Consider the following 20,259-nt stretch of genomic DNA (forward strand, 5'->3'; position numbering starts at 1 on the left):
TGACTACAGCATCATAAGACACAGCCCATAACGTTGAGTTGGTTCCCCTAAACCCCACAGAGAAGGTTTTCAATGAATGCTCAGGAATAGGAGGGGATGGGAAAGAACTGTTGTTCGTGATGCCTTCTTCTCGTGATGTTAAATACAGCCTTTCATAAATATACCAAGCAGTACAATGTATTATACGCTAATTATAAATGACACAATTTATATTGTTAAACCCTAACAAGGGATTGATTGAAATTCTCTCCTTTGAACTAACCAACCAAATAACTGTCTGTTGGGTTCAATACTTTATATTTTTGTGCCTTTTCCTTATACATTGAAAATCAGCTTACTGTAACTGACAGTGGGGGAAAACAGAATATTTGATTTTATTATATGGTTAGCCAAATAATGCTGCACGAAAAAACAATCACCAGCTTTTTAAAAAAGTACCATGTATCTAGAGCCACATAGTCTCCTAATCTCGACAAGTCCCCTTTCCAACCCAGAAATCTTCATTTACCTTCTCACTCTATTGTTGGTTTGCGCCTTTACTATTATTTAGATAACTATTACCTGGTTTTACTTGTGTTAATTCACTATCAACATTTCACTTCAGCTCCCTAATTGCTTACTATTATGTTATTTGATTGTTTTCTGGTAGTGGAAGGGGATTTCAACACACAGTAGCCTATACTCATACTCAGTCTTGACAACTAGTTCAAGAAGAACATATGATCTTTTACCCATATAATTTTTTAGCTCTGCTATGACTCATTTTTGGTATTAGATTGCTTCCTGATTTGGACCAGTTATGACTTTCCATACAGAGGGTAAGAGCTGTACAGGGCCAGGAAAAAGCACTTGCTCAACACAGAGTTCTGTTTCCTCTTTTCCCCAGCCTTTCCTTTATATGTCAATGTGACATGCAAAAACTAACCACACTTAAAAACATTATGGTGGTCCATAAGCAATATTTTGACTAGTAAACCAATTAAATCATACAAATCTCTTAATACAAAACTTCCATTTCCAGTGACATGTCAAAAAGTGCACAAGTAATCAGAGATGAACATGTCATCTAACTGATCTGTTGTTCCTCATGATCATATTAAAGAAGAAGCTTTAATCATCAGCTTATCTGCTTAAAGCATACATATTAGCTGCAGCCACAAACATAAGATAAAGTTAGAGACTGTCTCTTGTGGTTCAACTTGTTGCCCATCCCTAGTTCCATCAGGGAAGCCTTTATTTCAAAAGCTCTGATGTGGGCGCCTGACACACCAAAGGGAGAGAAAAATACACACCTTAATTAATCTTATTATTGTTATTATTATTAATTTACCACCCTACGATTACTTCAGGCTCTTCATCCCCACTGAAAAGATTTAACAGACTTCTGATGATCAAAACGTATTTGCCCTGAATGACAGATTTAGCCAGTTAAATGCCTAACACAGCTGAGCTATCTTCAAGTCAGCTGAAGTGAACTTATTTTGAGCTACAGGTCCCAAATATGTCTTTAAAAAACACCACATTTAATCCCTATTTAATAGATACTGGTTTTACTGCCTTTTCTATTTCCAATCTTATGCCCCACACCTCTAACACATAAAGTAAGTCAGGATTCCACAAACTGATCAAAGACATATGACCTACAAACAGATCTGAAGTCTGATCCTGGACAGATGTCTGTTATTTCAATGAGGTTTCGTTCCAAAACAGCATCTTTAAAATTTTAGTCCGTTTGGTAATTAATTAGGAAACCCTGGCATTAAAGTTGAAAAAGAAGCAGAAGGGCAGTGGGTTATGAAGACTCGGACTTCTAGTTCAGGCCCACCTTGAATCGCGTCCTTTCCCCCAATAAAGCAATACCAGGTCAACATCGAGAGACAGTATGGTGTAGTGGTTAGTGTGTCAGAGGCAAGAGCGTGAATGAATCCCTACTCAGCCATGCAGCTCACTGAGTGACCTTTGGCCCAGACACCGCTTTTCAGCCTAACCTACCTCACAGAGCTGGCAAGGGAGATTAAACCTATTTGTTTATTTCATAAAACCTATACGCAGCCTGCTTGCAAGCAGATCTCAGAACGGTTTACAAAAAGATAAAACCATAAAACCGGGGGGGGGGGTGGAAACTGCTACACATTATTATTACTATTAATTGAATTTATATACAGCATTGCCCCTATAGCCGGAGGTCTCATTAACGCATACAATAAGTTAAAACACCGAATCAGATTAGAATTCGCACCAGCCTTTCCAAGCATCTGGATAGCCTTGCAAGAACGAGGAGGGCGAGGAAAAGGTGACTGCAATAGGAATGCCATTAGATAAACCAATAAAATCCACCGAGGCAGAGGGCGGTCGAAGCCCCTCGCCACTCCTGCTAGGCTCTGGTCACTCGACGCTCACAAAGCCGACCCTGATGGAGCCACTCCGGGACACTCACCCCGCAACCTCAGCCAAGCCTCAAGGGAGCGGGCTGTCCGGTGAGGAGGATGCGCGGGCGTCTCCGCGGATACTGAAGGCAGCAGGGCCCTGTCTGCGTGCCCCCTGCCCCTCACTCCCACCGCGGCGCGAGCCTGCGCTGTGAAGAGGCGCTCCCTCGAGAGGTGGGGGGCCTAGTTCCCCCTCTCTCCCGGCGGCGGGCAGCGCGGCCTCCTCGGGCCTCCGACGCCCCCGCTGCCCTTGCCGGGGTCGTTGCCAAGGCGACGCCCGCTTCCTCCCTCCGCGCCTCACCTTCCTGCAGAAGGGGCAGTAGCTCTTGCTGAAGATCATGACCCGGTGGGAGCTGATCAGGCTCCGCACGCGGAGCTTCAGGGCGTCCCAGTCCGGCATCCGGACCTGACCCGGAGGCGGCATGGCTGGCTGGCTTCTCTGGCCTGAGGAAGAGCAGAAGAGACGGCGGCGGCGTCTGCGGCGATGAGCCGCTATGGCTAAATGCAGCAGCAGCGGCTGCTGCTGAGGCGGTAAACTCGCTCGCCCTGCTTGCGCATGGGCAGTGGGGGCGGCCCTCGACTCCGCCCCTCTCCGCTTTCGCCCTCAAGGGAGCGGGCGGGCCCGCGAAGGAGCCTGGAGAGGAGGCGGGAGAGGGACGATTGAACCCCTCGGCCTGTCTCGGGGTGGGCGAGCAGGATAAGCCCCCGCCAGGGATGGGCCCTTGAGCAAAACAGGAGAGGAAGGGAGGTCAGGATTCTGGCGCCGCGCAGAGATTTTCCTGCCTCTCCCTACCCCGTGTTGCGCAGTTGTGAAATGAAGGGTTACTCTCGAGGAGACCGCAAAAGACCTTCCTCGGCTCGCACTCTCTTCCCTCCGTCAACCCAAATGTGGAATCTCTCTTAATACCAATAATAAAGATTCAGAAAAGGGCAACCCAAATGACCAAGGGGATGTGGCAAGTTTCCCTGTGATGAAAGGTTGCATCATATAGGACTTCTTCGTGTCAAGAAAAGGGGCATGGGGAAAGTAGACAAAAGTTTCATTTGCTCTGTCATAGCGCCTTTCAGACTCGACGAAGCTGAATGCTGGAAGTTTCGCGATGCATATAAATATTATGTAAAGCACCCTGGCTTCAAGTTACAAGGGAAAACTTTCTGACAGCTGCTCGGCAGTGGAAGGGACTCCCTCTGGAGGTGGCGGGCGCTCCTTCCTTGGAGGTTTCTAAGCAGAGGTTGGGTGGCCATCTGTCATGGATGCTTTAGCTGAGATTCCTTCATTGGTCTAGAACAGGCATGTCCAAAAGGTGCATCTACTGGTAGATTGTGGGGTGTTCCTGGGAGATCCTGGTTGATCTCTGGCCCCTCAGCGATCTCCTTACAAAAAAGCAAAAAAACCCCAACAACTTTAGATAGATCATTGCCAGTCTTTTTATGACAATGGGTAGATCACTGCCAGTTTTTTTATACTGTGAGTAGATCGCAGTCGATTGGGAGTTGGACATCCCTGGTCTAGAAGACCCATGGGTCCCGTCTAACTCTTAAGATTCTTTGAATCTCTTTTTTCACACAATGCATGAGCTGTGGAACTCCTACAAGAGGCGGTGACAGCCACCAACCTGGAGGGCTATGTCAGCAGCTGCTAGCCACAAGGGCTGTGCACTGCCTCCCCTGTCAGAGGCATTCCACCTGTGAATATCAGCTGACAGAGTGCTGTTGTGCTCAGGTCCTGCTTGTGTGCTTCCCGCAGGCCTTTGGTTGGCTGCTGGGTGAGAACAGGATGCTGGACTAGATGGGTCATTGGCTTGATCCAGCAATCGTCTTGCTGTTGTATTCCAGCAACTGACATTGTGAAGCATGGCTCCTGATGCAGGAGGTTGCATATAGCAGTCAATAACAATTGCAGACACAAGTGTCCCTGTTTTTTAGGGACAGTCCCAGATTTATGAAAGCCGTCCCAGTTTCTGATTTGATACCAGAATGTCCCACTTTTCCTTAGGACATTCCTATTTTCACCAGAGAAATGTTGGAGGATATGGAGTTATGTGATCCCCCCAAACCAAAGAGATAGGTAATCATGCAACCTTCAGAAGACATCTGAAGGCAGCCCTGTATAGGGAAGTTTTTTTTTTTTTAAAAAAGTAATGTTTTATTATGTTGGGAAGCCACCCAGAGTGGCTGGGGCAACCCAGTCAGATGGGTAGAGTATAAATAATAAATTTATTATTATTATTATTATGGAATAGGACGTCCCTGTTTTCAGCGGAGAAATGTTGGACCTTATGCAATAGCTGTTGATGGACTCCAAAAAGTAAATCCAGAGTATTTTTTTTTTTTTAACAAAATGAAGGAACCCTTTTGTCTCATTGCCTGTTCCTAGATTGCAGGTGCATCTCAGTCTTTTCTCATGAACTCAGTACTTTGGTGTTCTGCTGCTGCCAACAGTGAGGAATCCCTGTGCTCTGTGTTAATTTTTATTTTTTCTTTATTGTATATTTGCAATGAAGACAACATTCATATACAAGTTTCACTATCCACTAATCAAACACAATGATTCATAATATAAAGAATACTGTTGTGTACAGCATCCTAACATTCATTGTTCCAAAACTCTTTAATAAATGAATAAATAAATACCACTTTCGTATGAAAAAAATCAGAATTTGCTTTCATTTCCCCATATTTCTTAAAATATGCCATGTTTTCCAAAACAGTCTGAAATAGGAGCAATATCTCTTCCAGTAACTTGCAAGGCATATCTTGTGGCCATCAACTCATTATTCATCTCTTTCAAGTTCAAAATTCTTTAAATGATGTAGCAGGACCACATGAGACTCCACTGAGAAATAATAACCTGTAATTTCATTTTGTTAACTTAGACATTTCCCCCCACAAAATTGGCTAATTACTGGGCTTGCCTAAAACCTGAAAAAAAAATCAGAAGGTGCTGCGAACTACAGCATTTATATGTATTTATTTAATAGAGTTTCAATTTTTTCACATGAGTCCTCAAAGCGGCTCTCAAAACATATATATAAATATTACACACACACACACACACACACACACACGAATACAATAATTAGGAATGGGGAATAAATTTGATTCAGCCCATGCAGTTACCAAATTTGCAGTTTCTGAATCAATACACAAACCAAAAAACAGCTTTTGAAATTGGCACTACAAATTTTGCAATGCAGCTCTCCAGCCAATAATGTTTGCCAAAAGGGGAAAAAAATACACTTGGGTAAAGTGTGCGTAAGAATGCACAGATTAGTGAAAATAACGTACAAAATTGCATAAGGGAAGATTGCTTTGTGAAAATGTGTATATTGCAGAAAATTGCATAGGAAAATGGATACTAGGCAAAAATCACACTAAAATGCTGGTGAATTCTCATGAAGACTTTTTTTAAAAATGCAAACTTATATGGAAATATGGAGAACTGAACTTAAGACTAAAAAAAGAGAAAAGAAACAGAAATTGACAGATATGTCAATCCCTTTTCAGTATGTAAGGAGCAGTGCGATGTGTATAAGTGAAAAACAGGCCAGAATTTTCAAGCAGTGAATTCCAGAATGAAAAGCTGAACAAACAAAAAAACCTCCTGTACATAGAAAATGTTTAGTTCCTCTGATCATGTGGGAGGAGTGCAGGAAAAGAGTCAAATTTTAGATGTTCCAGGAAATCAGGTGTGCTGGTCCCGGGGGTAAGGTACCATGAGTGTAGCAGAGTCCACACGAAGCGGGGCGAGGTCCGATGCAGAGAGACGGGCGGGGAACAGGAACGCTGGAACAGAAGGCTGAGCAGGTAACAGGTCAGGAACAGGAGGCCGAGCAGGGAACAGGAGTACTGGATAGTCAGGAACAGGAAGCCGAGCAGGGAACAGGAGTACTGGATAGTCAGGAACAGGAAGCCGAGCAGGGAACAGGAGTACCGGTTATTCAGGAACAGGAGGCTGAGCAGGGATCAGGATCACAGGAAGGTCCGAAGCCAACAACGACGTTGCTCCCGCAACCTGGGGCCGGGATGAGTGGGCTTTTATCCTCTTCTAAGGTCAGGGGCGGTCCCGACCCCCAGGAGCCCCGCCTACTCTGGCCTTAAGGCGAGCACTCCTCCTGGGGGCAACCAGTTCCCTTCGCCTCTCTGCCCTAAGCCTCTGCAGATCAGGAGAGGCCGAAGGGTTACTGGGCCCTGGAGGAGGCTCACCCGTGGCCACTGAGTCTTCCAGCACCTCTGGGGCCAGAATGGCTTCACCTGGTGCCTGCTCTTGAGTTTCCTCAGCATCTAGGCCTTGCCCCAGTTCAGCCGGCCCTGGAGGCGGGGACTCCTGTGCCGGCTGGGATTCCTCCGGATCGCTCTCAGACTCGGAATCCCAGGCCATCACATCAGGCATGTAATGGGTAGATTACTTCTCTCTCCCCCTTCCTCTATAGGCTTTCCCACAGTTGGTCTTTCACAACTGCTGTGGTCATGAAGAGGTCAGTCCAGTTGAACCAGAAGTTGGCATGTAATTGTCAGGAGTTAAGAAGAAGAAGAGTTTGGATTTGATATCCCGCTTTATCACTCCCCTTCAAGAGTCTCAAAGCGGCTAACAATCTCCTTTCCCTTCCTCCCCCACAACAAACACTCTGTGAGGTGAGTGAGGCTGAGAGACTTCAGAGAAGTGTGACTAGCCCAAGGTCACCCAGCAGCTGAATGTGGAGGAGCGGAGACGCGAACCCGGTTCCCCAGATTACGAGTCTGTCGCTCTTAACCACTACACCACACTGGCTCTCACACCATGCAAGTTGCAGTTAGCTCTTTATTAGCAAGAACACAATCTGCACAGATTTAGTGGAGTGTCAAGCCTAATAAGCACAGCAGCTCATCCCTGGTAGGTCATGCCTGATGGATTAGTTACCGAGACTGAAAGTCCCCCACCTTCCCACACCTCTCCAGGGCTTTTTCCAAGCAAGTGGAGACTGCTCCTGTGTGAAGACAACCTCTTCTCTGCCCTTTTCATGCCTCTTCTGGTTCTGGGAAACAAGGTGGAAGGTGAGCTCGTCACAGCAGGATCATCTCTGCCTCCTGCTCTCCCTTATCCCATTCTCCTGCTTCAACTTCTGACTCAGATTCTGGACTTTTCTCTGACATAGACTCTCCTAGCTCACCATGCCCTGTTACCTCTTCAGCTTCTGACACCTCCTCCTCCCAGTCTTCTCTTCTTCTTGCTCAGACCACCCATTGTTGCCCCACCACAAACCCCCAAGTTCTGAGTCTTCTTCCCTTGCGGGTTCCCCATCTGGTTCCCCCATTACTCTATGACAGTAATGCTTGAATAGGGACCACACAAACTAACTATCTAAGTACATATGATAGTTATATTTAAAATCTACTACCTTCTTCAAAATCATTCAACACCAGTCACCTCACTGCATAACTGATAAAACAAGTTTACGTGATCATAGCATATGCACAAATTGAGCACACACTGCATGTTACTGAGGCATCCAGGAAACACTGCAAATAATTTGGAGTTGTATTAATTATAATCTTATCCTCAGTCTTGCTTGCGTAATGGGCTGCAACACTGCCTTCCATTGATTAGGCTGAATGGCCTTTTTGAACTCCTTACTTGAAGCTTCCATGTGCTTCTGAAATATTACGCATCATAAACTGCCACTACTGGGTGAGGTGGTTCTGGTGTATTTTGTAATAGTTCTATTGCTGATGGAGTCTCTGCAATTGCACAAGCATTTCACACTGGGTTTTGTATAAGCTGCAACTGAAGTAATGCCATTTATGTGGGATGGTAAAGAACACCTGTTTTGCCATGCTATAAAACTTGGCAGAACACCATTGTTACTGGTAACATCCTCAAAGGCTTGTAAGTCTCTTCCCTCCCCCCAGTAGAGATTTTCCTTCCCATGTTCCAAATTGGATTGTGCCATATTGAACCTAAGGACCCAAAGTACACAATCCTTTATTCACAGTCTGCCAGCTGCAGAGCTTAGAAAGCTGCAAATCTGTCTTGTAGAAGGTCTGTGCAAATGCCCCATGGATATTGCCTCCTATTTTTGCATGTGACCTCGCACTGGATTCCTTTCATAGGACCACATGTAGAATTGATGATTATGTGAAAGCCTGGAAAGGAAATAGTGTCATATCTAGCGATCAGAGGAAGGAGGCAGGAGCTGTGCTTATTCAAAGTACTTTCATAAGAACATATGAACATATGCTGGATCAGGCCAATGGCACATCTAGTCCAGCATTCTGCTCTCAGAGCATGCAATATGAACACAATGGAACTCCTCCCCCACCTGCCCCCAAAATCTGCTCTTGGAACTCTATGAATCTCAGGGGAGCAGAGAGGGAGGGGAAGTTATGTTGCTCTTGTACAAGTTACACACACACACACGATTTAGTTGGATACAACTCAGAATAAATGCTCAGCATACAGTGGATGTTGCATAACTTCTGCACAAACTTTGTGGAAACAAATCAATTGACTGGAAGAACTGATGAATAAGCAACCACAAGGCTATAATCTGTATGCAGCCGGTGTTATTCGCCTTGAAATGCCTTTGCCATGCCCACTTGCCTTGTATTACGCGATATAGTATTGCGTTGTATGGAGAAAAATACATTGGCTGCTTGGCTGGGCTTCCATTAACTATTTTCAAAATAATGACTGCATATTGTAGATTTGGGTACCTGAGTCTGTTAGTGAACGGTAGAAACTAATAGACGGTGTTATTTAGATAATATTTGGGATATGAAGGGAAAATACAAGCTGCAGAACTGCCAGACAAGAAATTCCTTGGTTAGCTTATGCAAACCATCCTAGCCAGGTTAGCTAAGTGCAGAGCTATTGAGAAACAACAGGAAACCAGGTACTGTGCCATTGAGGCCATTGGCAATGCAAAAAGCTATCCTTCCCCACCTGAAGCACAGACAGAGACAGGAGATTTGGGAGATTGCCAAGGAGACAGAGGGCATGATGTCACAGAAAAATGTGTCCTTTTTGAAATCTAAAGGCGTTCTGGGAAAAAGAAGGAGGAAGGAGACAGAACTCCATGCAGTGCTGGCTGGAAGAGGTTGCACTTGGGTCCTGGACCCAAGCTTGCTGAAGCCATGAAAGGGACAATGAGAGATGCTCTTGGGGTATAATGTTCTGCACCCCCCCACTGAAGACTTTAGGTGTAAATATGTGTAAAACAAACCATCTTCCTTAAAGACACCAGCCTCCACTGTGCCTCGATTTTCCCAACAGAGAAACTACCCTGGGTGAGCGCCTGGAACCCCCTGTAATCTTGCTACTGCTCAGCAGAGATTTTGGGCGGTGAGCAACCTCTGTAACAATATTTTCAATTTCAAAATAAGTTTTGCATGTTTGAAGCAAATATGGGCAACCAAAGTGATCAAGGGGGTGGAGCAACTCCCTTAAGAAGGAAGGCTGAAGCGTTTGGGACTTTTAAGCTTAGAGAAAAGGTGAGTGAGAGGTGACATGACAGAAGCTAATAAAAGTATGCATGGCATGAAGAAAGTGGCTAGGGGAACATTTTTCTCACCATCTCGTAGTATTAGAACTGTTGTTGGACATCCAAGAAAGCTGAATGTAGGAAAATTCAGGACAGATAAAGTACCTTTTCACACATAACCTATGGAACTTGCTCCCACAAGAGTGATGGCCCCCCATCAAGATGGCTGCAAAGGAGGATTGGACAAATTCAAGGAGGAGGAGGAGGAGGAGGAGGAGGAGGAGGAGGAGGAGGAGGAGGAGAAGAAGAAGAAGAAGAAGAAGAAGAAGAAGAAGAAGAAGAAGAAGAAGAAGGGGAGAGGAGTTTGGATTTGATATCCCGCCTTTCACTCCCTTTAAGGAGTCTCAAAGCGGCTAACAATCTCCTTTCTCTTCCTCCCCCACAACAAACACTCTGTGAGGTGAGTGGGGCTGAGAGACTTCAGAGAAGTGTGACTAGCCCAAGGTCACCCAGCAGCTGCATGTGGAGGAGCAGGGAAGCGAACCCGGTTCACCAGATTACGAGTCTACCGCTCTTAACCACCACACCGCACTGGCTTTCAATGGCTATTAGCTATGATGGCTATGCTTTCCCTCCACAGTTGGAGGCAGCAATACTCCTGAATACCATTTGCTGGGAACCACAGGAGGGAAGCTTCTTCTTGTCCTTGGGTCCTGCTTGTGGGTTTCCCACAGACATCTGGTTGGCCACTGTGAGAACAGCGATGCTGGACTAGTTGGGCGACTGAACTGATCCAGCTGGCTGTTCTTATTCCCACAAATTGTCAAGCTGAAGGAGCATCCCTGATTAAGTCCCTAATTGCCATTCTCGAAGCAAAAAATAAAAATGAACTTGCTGAACTTATGAAGAAGTTTGATTGTATCCTTTTGGGACTGAACCCATATAATGGTTTCCTGTCCTGCTGCAGGTCTTAATTAACATGGCAAAACTGGTGTGCTTATGTTACCACCATGTAGTGCTATTGCAAAGAGTAACTTTGTTTATCCTAAAGCTTCAGATGGAGCTGTCACAGATATCTGATGAAGCAGACTCTAAGCCATGGGAACTTGTGCTATAGTACATACATTAGCCTTTAACATACCACAAGACTATGGTTTGAAATCTCCTAGGTGTATGCGATACTTTAAAACATCTGCCTGCAAACTTTTACATGCATGTTCTTTGTATATTGTGCTTTTGGAGCTCAGGACTGCAAAAACCTGGCAAAATCTGCCACCTGGAGGACTGTGTTGAGAAATGCCTTTTCTTTTTTAAGCTAAATTTCTCTTCTGGGTAATATATAAAAAAAGAATGTAGAATGCAGATGAATGCTTGTGGGAAAGTATTTGGGAGTTTATATACACACATAAAAATTGCATGGATGACATATTGCATGTCTAAACTTCTGTCTGGTTGTAGCCATAATCTTTTGATCAAATAAGAGAAAATGCAAAAAAGGGGAAAGGGGAAAGTTAGCGGTTAGGATCACTTCAAACAATACAGATTTCCTATGCTGAAACAAACAAAAGTAAGAAAGCGAGGTACAGACCACTCCAGAATAAGTTTTTCTGTTGCTCTTTAAAGTGATGTTTTCCTAATTATTTTATGAGCTTTTACATACTTTGTGGTGTCATGTTTTTTATTGTTATGTACTTCCATAGGGACGCGGGTGGCACTGTGGCTTAAACCACAGAGCCTAGGGCTTGCCAATCAGAAGGTTGGTGGTTCAAATTCCCACGACGGGGTGAGCTCCCGTTGTTCAATCCCTGCTCCTGCCAACCTAGCAGTTCGAAAGCACACCAGTGCAAGTAGATAAATAGGTACTGCTCCGGCGGGAAGGTAAATGGCGTTTCCGTGTGCAGCTGGCTTAGTCCTGCTGGCCACATGATCTGGAAGCTGTACGCCGGCTCCCTCAGCCAATAAAGCGAGATGAGCGCCGCAACCCCAGAGTTGGTCACGACTGGACCTAATGGTCAGGGGTCCCTTTACCTTTACTTACTTCCATAGCTCAGTGATATAGCGCAGGTTTTGCATGCAGAAGGTTCCAGGTCCAATCTCTGGCTTCTTCTTGTAAGGCTGGGAAAGATTCCTGAAACCTTGGAGCCGCCAATCCGTGTAAGCAATGTCAGTGCCGAAATGGATAAAGCAGCTTTGTACATTTTTACGTACCCTGAGCAAATTGCATTGGAAAGTCAGTGTAGGTATTTTGGAAATAAATGCAAAAATGCATCTGAGGTGCTGAAGGCATCCATTGGAGAAATCCAGGAACTGGTACCTCTGTTGAAATAGATGGTAATGGGTTGACCTTACGTAGATAACCACATGAATCAATCATATGCTAGAAGACAGCCCTAGATATTTATCCTTAGGACTTTTGATCTACTTTGCAGGCGTAATGATGAAATGAGGCAGTCTTTCCAGAGAAGACTGTCGCAAGCTTCATTGGTATCCGGTCATTTGGGTGACATGGAAACAGCTGTCATCTCGGATTTACTGACTAACGTCGGTAGCAAATTATGCTAAAAGATATTTGAAGCAGTTTCGCATATGTTGGCACCATTAAGTAAATTATAACTTGCAACTGTGTGTGATTCACACAGCAAATTTGCCACCCAAACTGGGAGGGGTATGAGATCAGGGTACCCACAAACAGCTTGGGCACGGTTAGAAGCTCCCTTTGCTGTACAAATTGAAAAGAGATAAGCTTCTCCACTGAAGAGCAGGAAAATACAGTAAAAACAACCAGGAGTCTTGTGGCACCTGAAAAACTAGACAGTTTATTATAGTGGAAGCTTTTGTGGATGACAGCCCACTTCATCAGATGCACGATGTCCTATCCTGAGTTACAGGTATATGTACTCATGGCTAGAGGGGATTGTAAACAGTATGGGAAGAATTCGACGGTATACTAAGATGATTGTTCTGTCAGCGCAAGTGTTTCTGCTTAGCACAGGGGTCAGCAAACGTTTTCAGCAGGGGGCCGGTCCACTGTCCCTCAGACCTTGGGGGGGACAAGACTATATTTTGAAAGGAAAAAAAGAACCAATTCCTATGCCCTACAAACAACCCAGGGATGCATTTTAAATAAAAGAACACATTCTACTCATGTAAAAACACACTGATTCCCGGACCATCCATGGGCCGGATTTAGAAGGCGATTGGGCCAGATCTGGCCCCCAGGCCTTAGTTTGCCTACCCATGGCTTAGCAGATGGAACAAGCCCCCTCTTCCCCCAGTGTTCTGTAGGATCTCCCGACCCTCCAGAGTGGATTTGGGGAAGATATGGGGGACACATGGGAGGAAGAGGGGGAAGCCCTATGGTGCTAGCAGAAGCCCTTCTACTGGCTTCTGCAAGCATATCAGGTTAATTGACTCTGAGCCTATTTCTCAGTGTTAATTCCTTTGCTCCCTCCCCCCCCCCCAATGGTGATAATAGCAAAGTATTCTGAAGTGTTTTTTATTATGTAAAACACACACACACACTTACAGTGGTACCTCGGGTTACATACGCTTCAGGTTGCATACGCTTCAGGTTACAGACTCTGCTAACCCAGAAATAGTACCTCGGATTAAGAACTTTGCTTCAGGATGAGAACAGAAATCATGCTCCGGCGGCACGGCGGCAGCAGGAGGCCCCATTAGCTAAAGTGGTGCTTCAGGTTAAGAACAGTTTCAGGTTAAGAACGGACCTCCGGAACGAATTAAGTACTTAACCCGAGGTACCACTGTAATGAGAAGGAATTCAGCCCAGCATTTTGGTGTAGAGGACATCACGTGGACTCTTAAGAGAATCTTGCATGCATTAGGAACAGCGATCCCACCAGGAACACCTATTTGGTGTTGGTGACTTGTGGAAGTCAGTTGGCAGTTCACCACACCTCAGCCAGTGCGTTGTATCAACAAAGTATGCAGAGCCCAAGTGGTGTCTTCAGAGATTTCCGGCTTCCAGCAGAACAGCTTCTTCCAGAGTCTCTGGTTTAGAAAAGCTCCTCTCCCACACAGTTCAAAGTAACAAAGTGTTTATTGTCTCCAGACATAAGACAAAGCTAAACACTGCTATCTAATATATACACTTCTTCTGGACTTTGAAATACAGATACTGTACATATGTACAGAGAGATTTACCAACACTATCACCATACTTGCTAATGCTGCTGTGTAAAACCCACAGCCTCTTCCCCCTACTCTTGGAGTCAGACCCTGACAGCAAACAGGACAGGACACAAATACGCAACAGGACAAATGAAAGCAATGCCCTAGAGACTGTTAGACACACTCATGAACCAACAGGCAGGTGAATGACTCAGCAAGTCATACCCTCAACTTTGCTGGTGTTGCTATGGTAACCCAGTACATCTGCTCTCTTATCTCTGAACATCCAGATGTGGGGGGATATGCTAACTCGAGACAAGAGACAAGTGCTGTGTAATTTAACCCATTGTTTACATTACATTACATTAACATCTGGAAGAAGATCTAGACTGGGAACTTAGCTCTAGCTAAGCTTGTCTGAGATTCTGGTTCTAGATTTAAGGGATGTGCAGCAATTCACCATGTATCTGTATTATGTGGAAATAACCTAATCTGTTTCAGATTGTGTCATTCCAATCCAGTTCTTTATTTTAGTCAGAATTTGATCTGCTAAGAAGCCAAAGCGGCAAAAATTCATTGGGTAGGATTCACCTAAACAGTTAACAGCTGGCGGAAGCCCTGTACACAGACTTCTGTTTGCACAATGGGCCTTTCCCCCTTCTCCTTCCACCCCGCCACCCTGAAATTGTCTTGCAGGGCAGGAGAACCCCAAGAACAGTGTGCGAGGAGAGGAGAGGAGATGAGAGGAGAGGAGAGGAGAGGAAGATGATTCCATCTTGCAAGTTGCGATGCTTGCACAGACAGAATGCTTGGAATTTTACCTATTGATTACAGTAACAATTATTATTTATTAGCAAGTAGAAGCCTCGGATTCCCAATATACTGAGATTTGTGAATATCTTGCCATCTAAGTTTTTCTTTTCTTTGTTTTGGGTTTTGTTCTGCTTCGAGTTGATTGATGATATAGTTTATTTCTGTTTTATTAGCAATTCTATTTTTAAAGGTTTATGTACATTTGACAAGTTACTGAACACAAATATTGTAAGAAACAACACAATAGTCAGGAGCTCTGTTTTACCCATATTGACTTTAATGGAGAATGTAAAAATGGCTGTAACTTTTCCTCCTTTTTCACATAAGTGGAAGGAATTTGCAGGCAGAAGAACCCTTCTAGAGCCTGCCAACTGTAAGACAGACCTATCAAGGGGTTTTTGTGTGTGTGTGTGTGTGTGTGTGTGTGTGTGTGTGCAGGGAACCTTTAATATTTATTTATTTTTAAAAATCAAACTCTAACTTTTTTATTTTCTGCCAGAATTGGATACAAATTTCAGCCTTGACCCTCCATTCTGAGAGGCTGAAGCCTATTAAATTTCAGAAAGATAGATACAGCTATTCTCTTGCAAGTGCAGACATTATCATTTTGGTGTGGCAAAATAGAAATCCACTTTCCTCTTCTAGTTTCTGGGGGACAGTCCTGAAAACAAGGGGGAAACTGAGGCAACATGGTTAATCGGAAAGCTAAGCACCTTACTGATCCTCCTCAACAAGCCTTGTCAATGGCATCACTCAATTTGGTAACATAAAATACTACCCTGGATCACCCAGATTCACCTCATTATTTTGGGGTACACATAGAACCAAGGCACATCCCTACCAGATTTAGTTCCATTTTTGTTTTAGTTCCAGATTCTTTCCTTGCTAAAGGCATAGCCTTAGATTTGACAGGAAGGCCAGCTACAACAAAAGGTTAACATTTCTGGGTAAGGAATATTGAAACATTTCCTGCCATTCTATTCTCGCAGCCAATTTATTTTATCCTGCAGCAGCTCAAGTATGCACAGCAGGGAGGTCAGATAATAATTCAAAAGCACAGATTTTTACATTGTCTTTTGTCACAGATGTATTAGCAGTTGGTCTCTTAAATTCTATTTACATGGTTTTTCTCTTTGCTACCGGAGTGCTCTTCCCATAGTATGCAGTGTCCCAGCAAACATTTTATCCTTTCATTTGTTCTTTGAAGCGTGATCTCAGAAACTACCATAATCACTCAGTTTTCCTAATCAGCATTTGCAGTTTTGGTGAAGCAAAAATGAAGCAGATATAATTCCACGACTGGAGGACTAATGTGCAAATGCAAACTGCAATAGGGCAACCAAAATTATGCATGGTTAAGTCTCATTGATTTCAATGGGAGAGTTAAGCACATACTTAAGAACATCATCCTATTCATACTGAACTCTGTGGGACTTAACTTCCTCTGAGTTAACACAAACAGTTTTGGGATGTAAATCTTTCCAACTGGAGAGACAGTGAGACCTAAAAATGCTTAAGTTTCACTAGACTGAAAATAGATTTAGTGAATTTGTCGTTGAAAGGATGAAATGCAAACGGTCATTTCACCATTACAGAAATGAAAAAAGGGAAATTAGCCCCAAGGTGTCATTACATGAGCTTACATGAACACAAAACTGATTTCAAATACTGTTAATAGCATGCATTCACAATCACAGACAGTGTTTCATCTTTGTTTAATGTGTCTCCAACATTCCCCCAGACCCAGAGCTGGCCCGCCCATGACGAGGGCTGAGACAGCTGCCTCAGGCAGTGGAAATGGAAGCGGTGGCGCCCCCCCACAAGTGCCCTGCCTGCTCCAGTGCCACCACAGAAGTAACCCAAGTAAAGGAGGCTTTGGTAGCAGCAGAGTGTTCTGCTGTCCAGCTTTGCTGCCAATCTCCTTTTCAGAAGCTCCACCCACCCAGCAGGCTGGTGAGGCTTGGTGAGGGCTTCTTGAGGAGATGCCCTTGTGGAGTTTGCCACCCCACTGTGCTTGGCCACCCGCTTTTGCCTCAGACACCAAAATGTCTTGAGCTGCCTCTGCCCAGACCAGAAGGCTTGGGGAAATGCACTCTCCAAAATGCAGGAAAGATGGTACCCTAAACATCCAATCCCATCTTGAACTAAACTAAAAGTTTAGAAATATTATAATACTTTCCTGTTCCCAGTTATGAGATCAGTCATTGCCTTGCCTTTTGCATCTCGTAACTCCTTCTGCAGTAAAGAACTTGGTATGGGACAGTTAATATTGTCTCTGGTTAAATTTAATGCATTCAATCCATCCATATAATGTTGAAAGGAATGTACATTCTGTACTAAAAAGGTCAAATATCCAGCTCTAAATCAAAGCAAAATTGGCACCTGTCTGTCTTGGGAGACAATGGAGGAGTGTACCTTTGGGGCTGAAGTCAAGCTGAGGACAGACATGTTTTGTTGCAGCTAGGGCAGATGAAGTAATCTGGTTGTGCTGCTGCAGATGCACACACCATGGCACCACTTCTCTCTGCGCTTTTCCCAGCATTCATTTCTCCTCTGGTCACTGCTGTGGGTACATGACTTGACTGCCTGAGTATATCAAATGAGCCCAGGAACACTCACCTAGACTACTACCCCTTCTTCTATGGAAGCATGCCCTGGCATTTCATGAATCTTTTTGTATGCAAGCAGGACATGAAACAAAATTGAAGGGGGATTCATGAGTCTCTTTATAAAACCAAATGGCTTGACTGCAGCTGCTACATGTGTTTATTGATTGCCCAGATATGCTCTTATGTTTCCCAAACATCAGTCGTGGTTATTGAAATCTACTCAGTTTTATCCGTCTTAGTTATCACTTTTGGTCTCCTAGGAAAATGCTGGATCAGTGTGGAATCTGGAGTTTGAGAATGGGGTGTGAAATGGAAAAATGAGAGAAAGTCTCCTTTAATATCTTGTCAGTTTCTCAACAGATACAATGGGTTTTAGAGAAAACTTGTGAGCTGCCAGCAGCATGGACGTCCTCTCCTGTCTTGGATTCTGTAATCCCGATACTCTCGCACAGACGTTTTGGGTTTTAGTCTTTGATAAATCCAAACAACCCATCTGCTGATATCCATTTATGCCAAAGGATGGGTGCAGTCAAGCAGACAGGCAATCTTCGTTTTATATTTTAACATGCCAGTTGGGGGAAAAATACAGTAGAGGGCAGTGTGTTGTCAGGTTTCAGTGTAAAATTCACAGAATTATGTTGCATGGATGGGAACCGGGCCATTCTAGTGCCTGAAGAACTAAATAACGGAAAATTAAAAGTACTTCCGACAAATGTGAAGGTTTCTGAGGTTTTCTTAAAAAAAAAAAAAGACAATCTTTTTTATGCGGTAATGATTTGACTGCTTTAATTTTTATAGTAATAGGAAACTGCTAGCATCAGTATCTTTTCCGATTATGTATGGTTCTCAACAGCAGCCTCATTAAGGGGGGAATCATGAACTACAGATGGCAATAATGCAGGCTGGCTACCCATCATAATGTAACGTTTTATCACTGACTGAATGTGGGGTTTTGGAATTGGAAGGATCCCGGAGCCCTTCATAAAGCAGCTGCCCTCAGCACCTTGCAACGCTCTGCCTGCGGCAAGACAGGAAGGAGGCAGCTGGGGAAGAAATGGATAGCCACGAGATGGGAGAGAAGAGCAGGGTAGAAGTGGGGCAAGGGTGCTGAGACAAATCCTTACTCACCCTTGAATTATTATAACTACCCTTGCCTTAACTTGTTGGGGAAGGGCCATAGCTCAGTCATTGAGCACCTGCTGTATGTAGAAGGCCTCGGGTTCAATCCCTAGCATTTCCAGGTAGGGCAGAGAGAGACCTTGGTCTGAATGCGTGGAGAGCAGCTGCCAGTCAGTGCAGACAATGAGAAGGGCCAGTGTTCTGACCTAGTAGAAGCCAGCTTCCTGTATTTATTTCTTGCGTCTGTCTATACATTTAAGGATGTATAAGGCAGTCAAAGCAACAAAGAGTCTTGGGCCATCTTAAGGACTCACAGGTTTTATTGTGGCATTCTGGAAGTCTTTGGGTAGGGTGGATGTGTGAGAAAGGGTGTGTGCATTTATACATGTGTCTGTATAAATGCATGTGTGTTTATAGGACAGAGAAAGAAGTGGTTGCACCCAACAGGGAGACTGGACCAACTGTCCCTGTTGCTGATGATGTAAACATGGCCACCATTATGTTTTAAGACAAAGGTATGAATGAGTTTGCCACCCTTCTGAAGCTTATTGCCAGCAATCATGCCATTTTCTTCCAGCACACAGATAACTGAGTTGGAACGAGGAGAGTCTGCACAGTGGTGAAGGTACGTATTGATTCCATTTCCCCCAGGTTCATCTCTGAGCTTAATTGCAGTGATGACAAACCTTTATGGGAGTTCCTGGAAAGAAACGTGTCTCCTGTGATTATCATTAGCCTACAGTGCAACATGTCTTTGTTCTTTGCTAATCCTTGGGTTGTAGAAGTAGAAAATGCATGTGCACCCTATCTGCAGGCAGAATCTACAAACATTCTTGTATTCATAGGTTTAAGGACAATGGAAGAAAGTGGGGGATGTCAAAAGAAGCTCTTACTGCTTCCAGGCTTCCAGGCTTCCCTTTCTTCCTCTCTTACCCCCCCCACCCCCACCCCATGCTAGAAATAGACCTACTTTCAGCAGTTTAGCCCTCACGGAATTGCAATTCCTGGCTACTATTAACAGACTGCAGTGCCCATAATTCTTTGAGGGAAAGAATGCAGTTAGAATATGCTTTAGAGGTATAGTGTCTACACAGCCCTAGTCTAGCTAGACTCAAGTCTGGTTATCATAGCATATTTTTTTTCACCACATGGCAAACTTGATGGTCACATCCACACCGTACATTTAAAGTACATGACTTCCCCCAAAGAATCCTGAGAAGTGTAGTTTACCTGTCACAGAGCTACAATTCCCAGCCTCCTTAAGCTACAGTTAGCAGGATTCTTTGGAGGAAGAAGATGTATACTTGATGGAAGATAATAGCAAAGATTGGTTAGTTGTTTCTTTGGACCCCAATGTAGAAAAGCACTTAAGCAGACTTACAGCCCAACCCTACGCACATTTACTCAGAAATAAGTCCTACTGAATTCAGCGGGGCTGTCAAGTTAAGGCTTCAAACCTAGGCACATTGAAGTGTTTATATTCCCATTTTAGGCGATTATAGCTGCACACATTCAGCTGTGACTGGCTTCCTCATGCATACCTTTTGCAACAGGAAAACAAGTACAACAGAAACAATTTTGTTGATTCATACCAGGAGTGAAGAGACTGCTTCTGTTCCATTCACACCTCAGCGTTCCTTTATAATTTTACTAATGTAGCTAGCTACTCCTGGGTTTTGCTCCGATGTTTCCCCGCTTCTC

General features: G+C 44.3%; 1 protein-coding gene across 3 annotated transcripts in view; it reads right to left on the minus strand.

Moving 5' to 3' along the window:
- TXNRD3 (thioredoxin reductase 3) overlaps positions 1–2,963 on the minus strand; it is a 28,344-nt gene extending 25,381 nt beyond the window's left edge. For 2 of the 3 annotated variants that reach the window (XR_014005120.1, XM_081184180.1), the window contains exon 1: positions 2,728–2,963. Coding sequence is in view for 1 of the 3 variants with exons in the window: in XM_081184180.1 (XP_081040306.1) it covers positions 2,728–2,850 (123 nt within the window). In the remaining 2 variants the exon portion in view is untranslated. Of the gene's footprint in view, positions 1–2,437; positions 2,654–2,727 lie in introns of those variants that run through there. The other variant, XM_081184181.1, reaches the window with a different exon arrangement.
- Between the last annotated feature and the right edge of the window lie 17,296 nt (positions 2,964–20,259).

This window comes from Podarcis bocagei (genome assembly GCF_964188305.1).
Source record: "Podarcis bocagei genome assembly, chromosome: 2".
Lineage (NCBI taxonomy): Eukaryota > Metazoa > Chordata > Lepidosauria > Squamata > Lacertidae > Podarcis > Podarcis bocagei.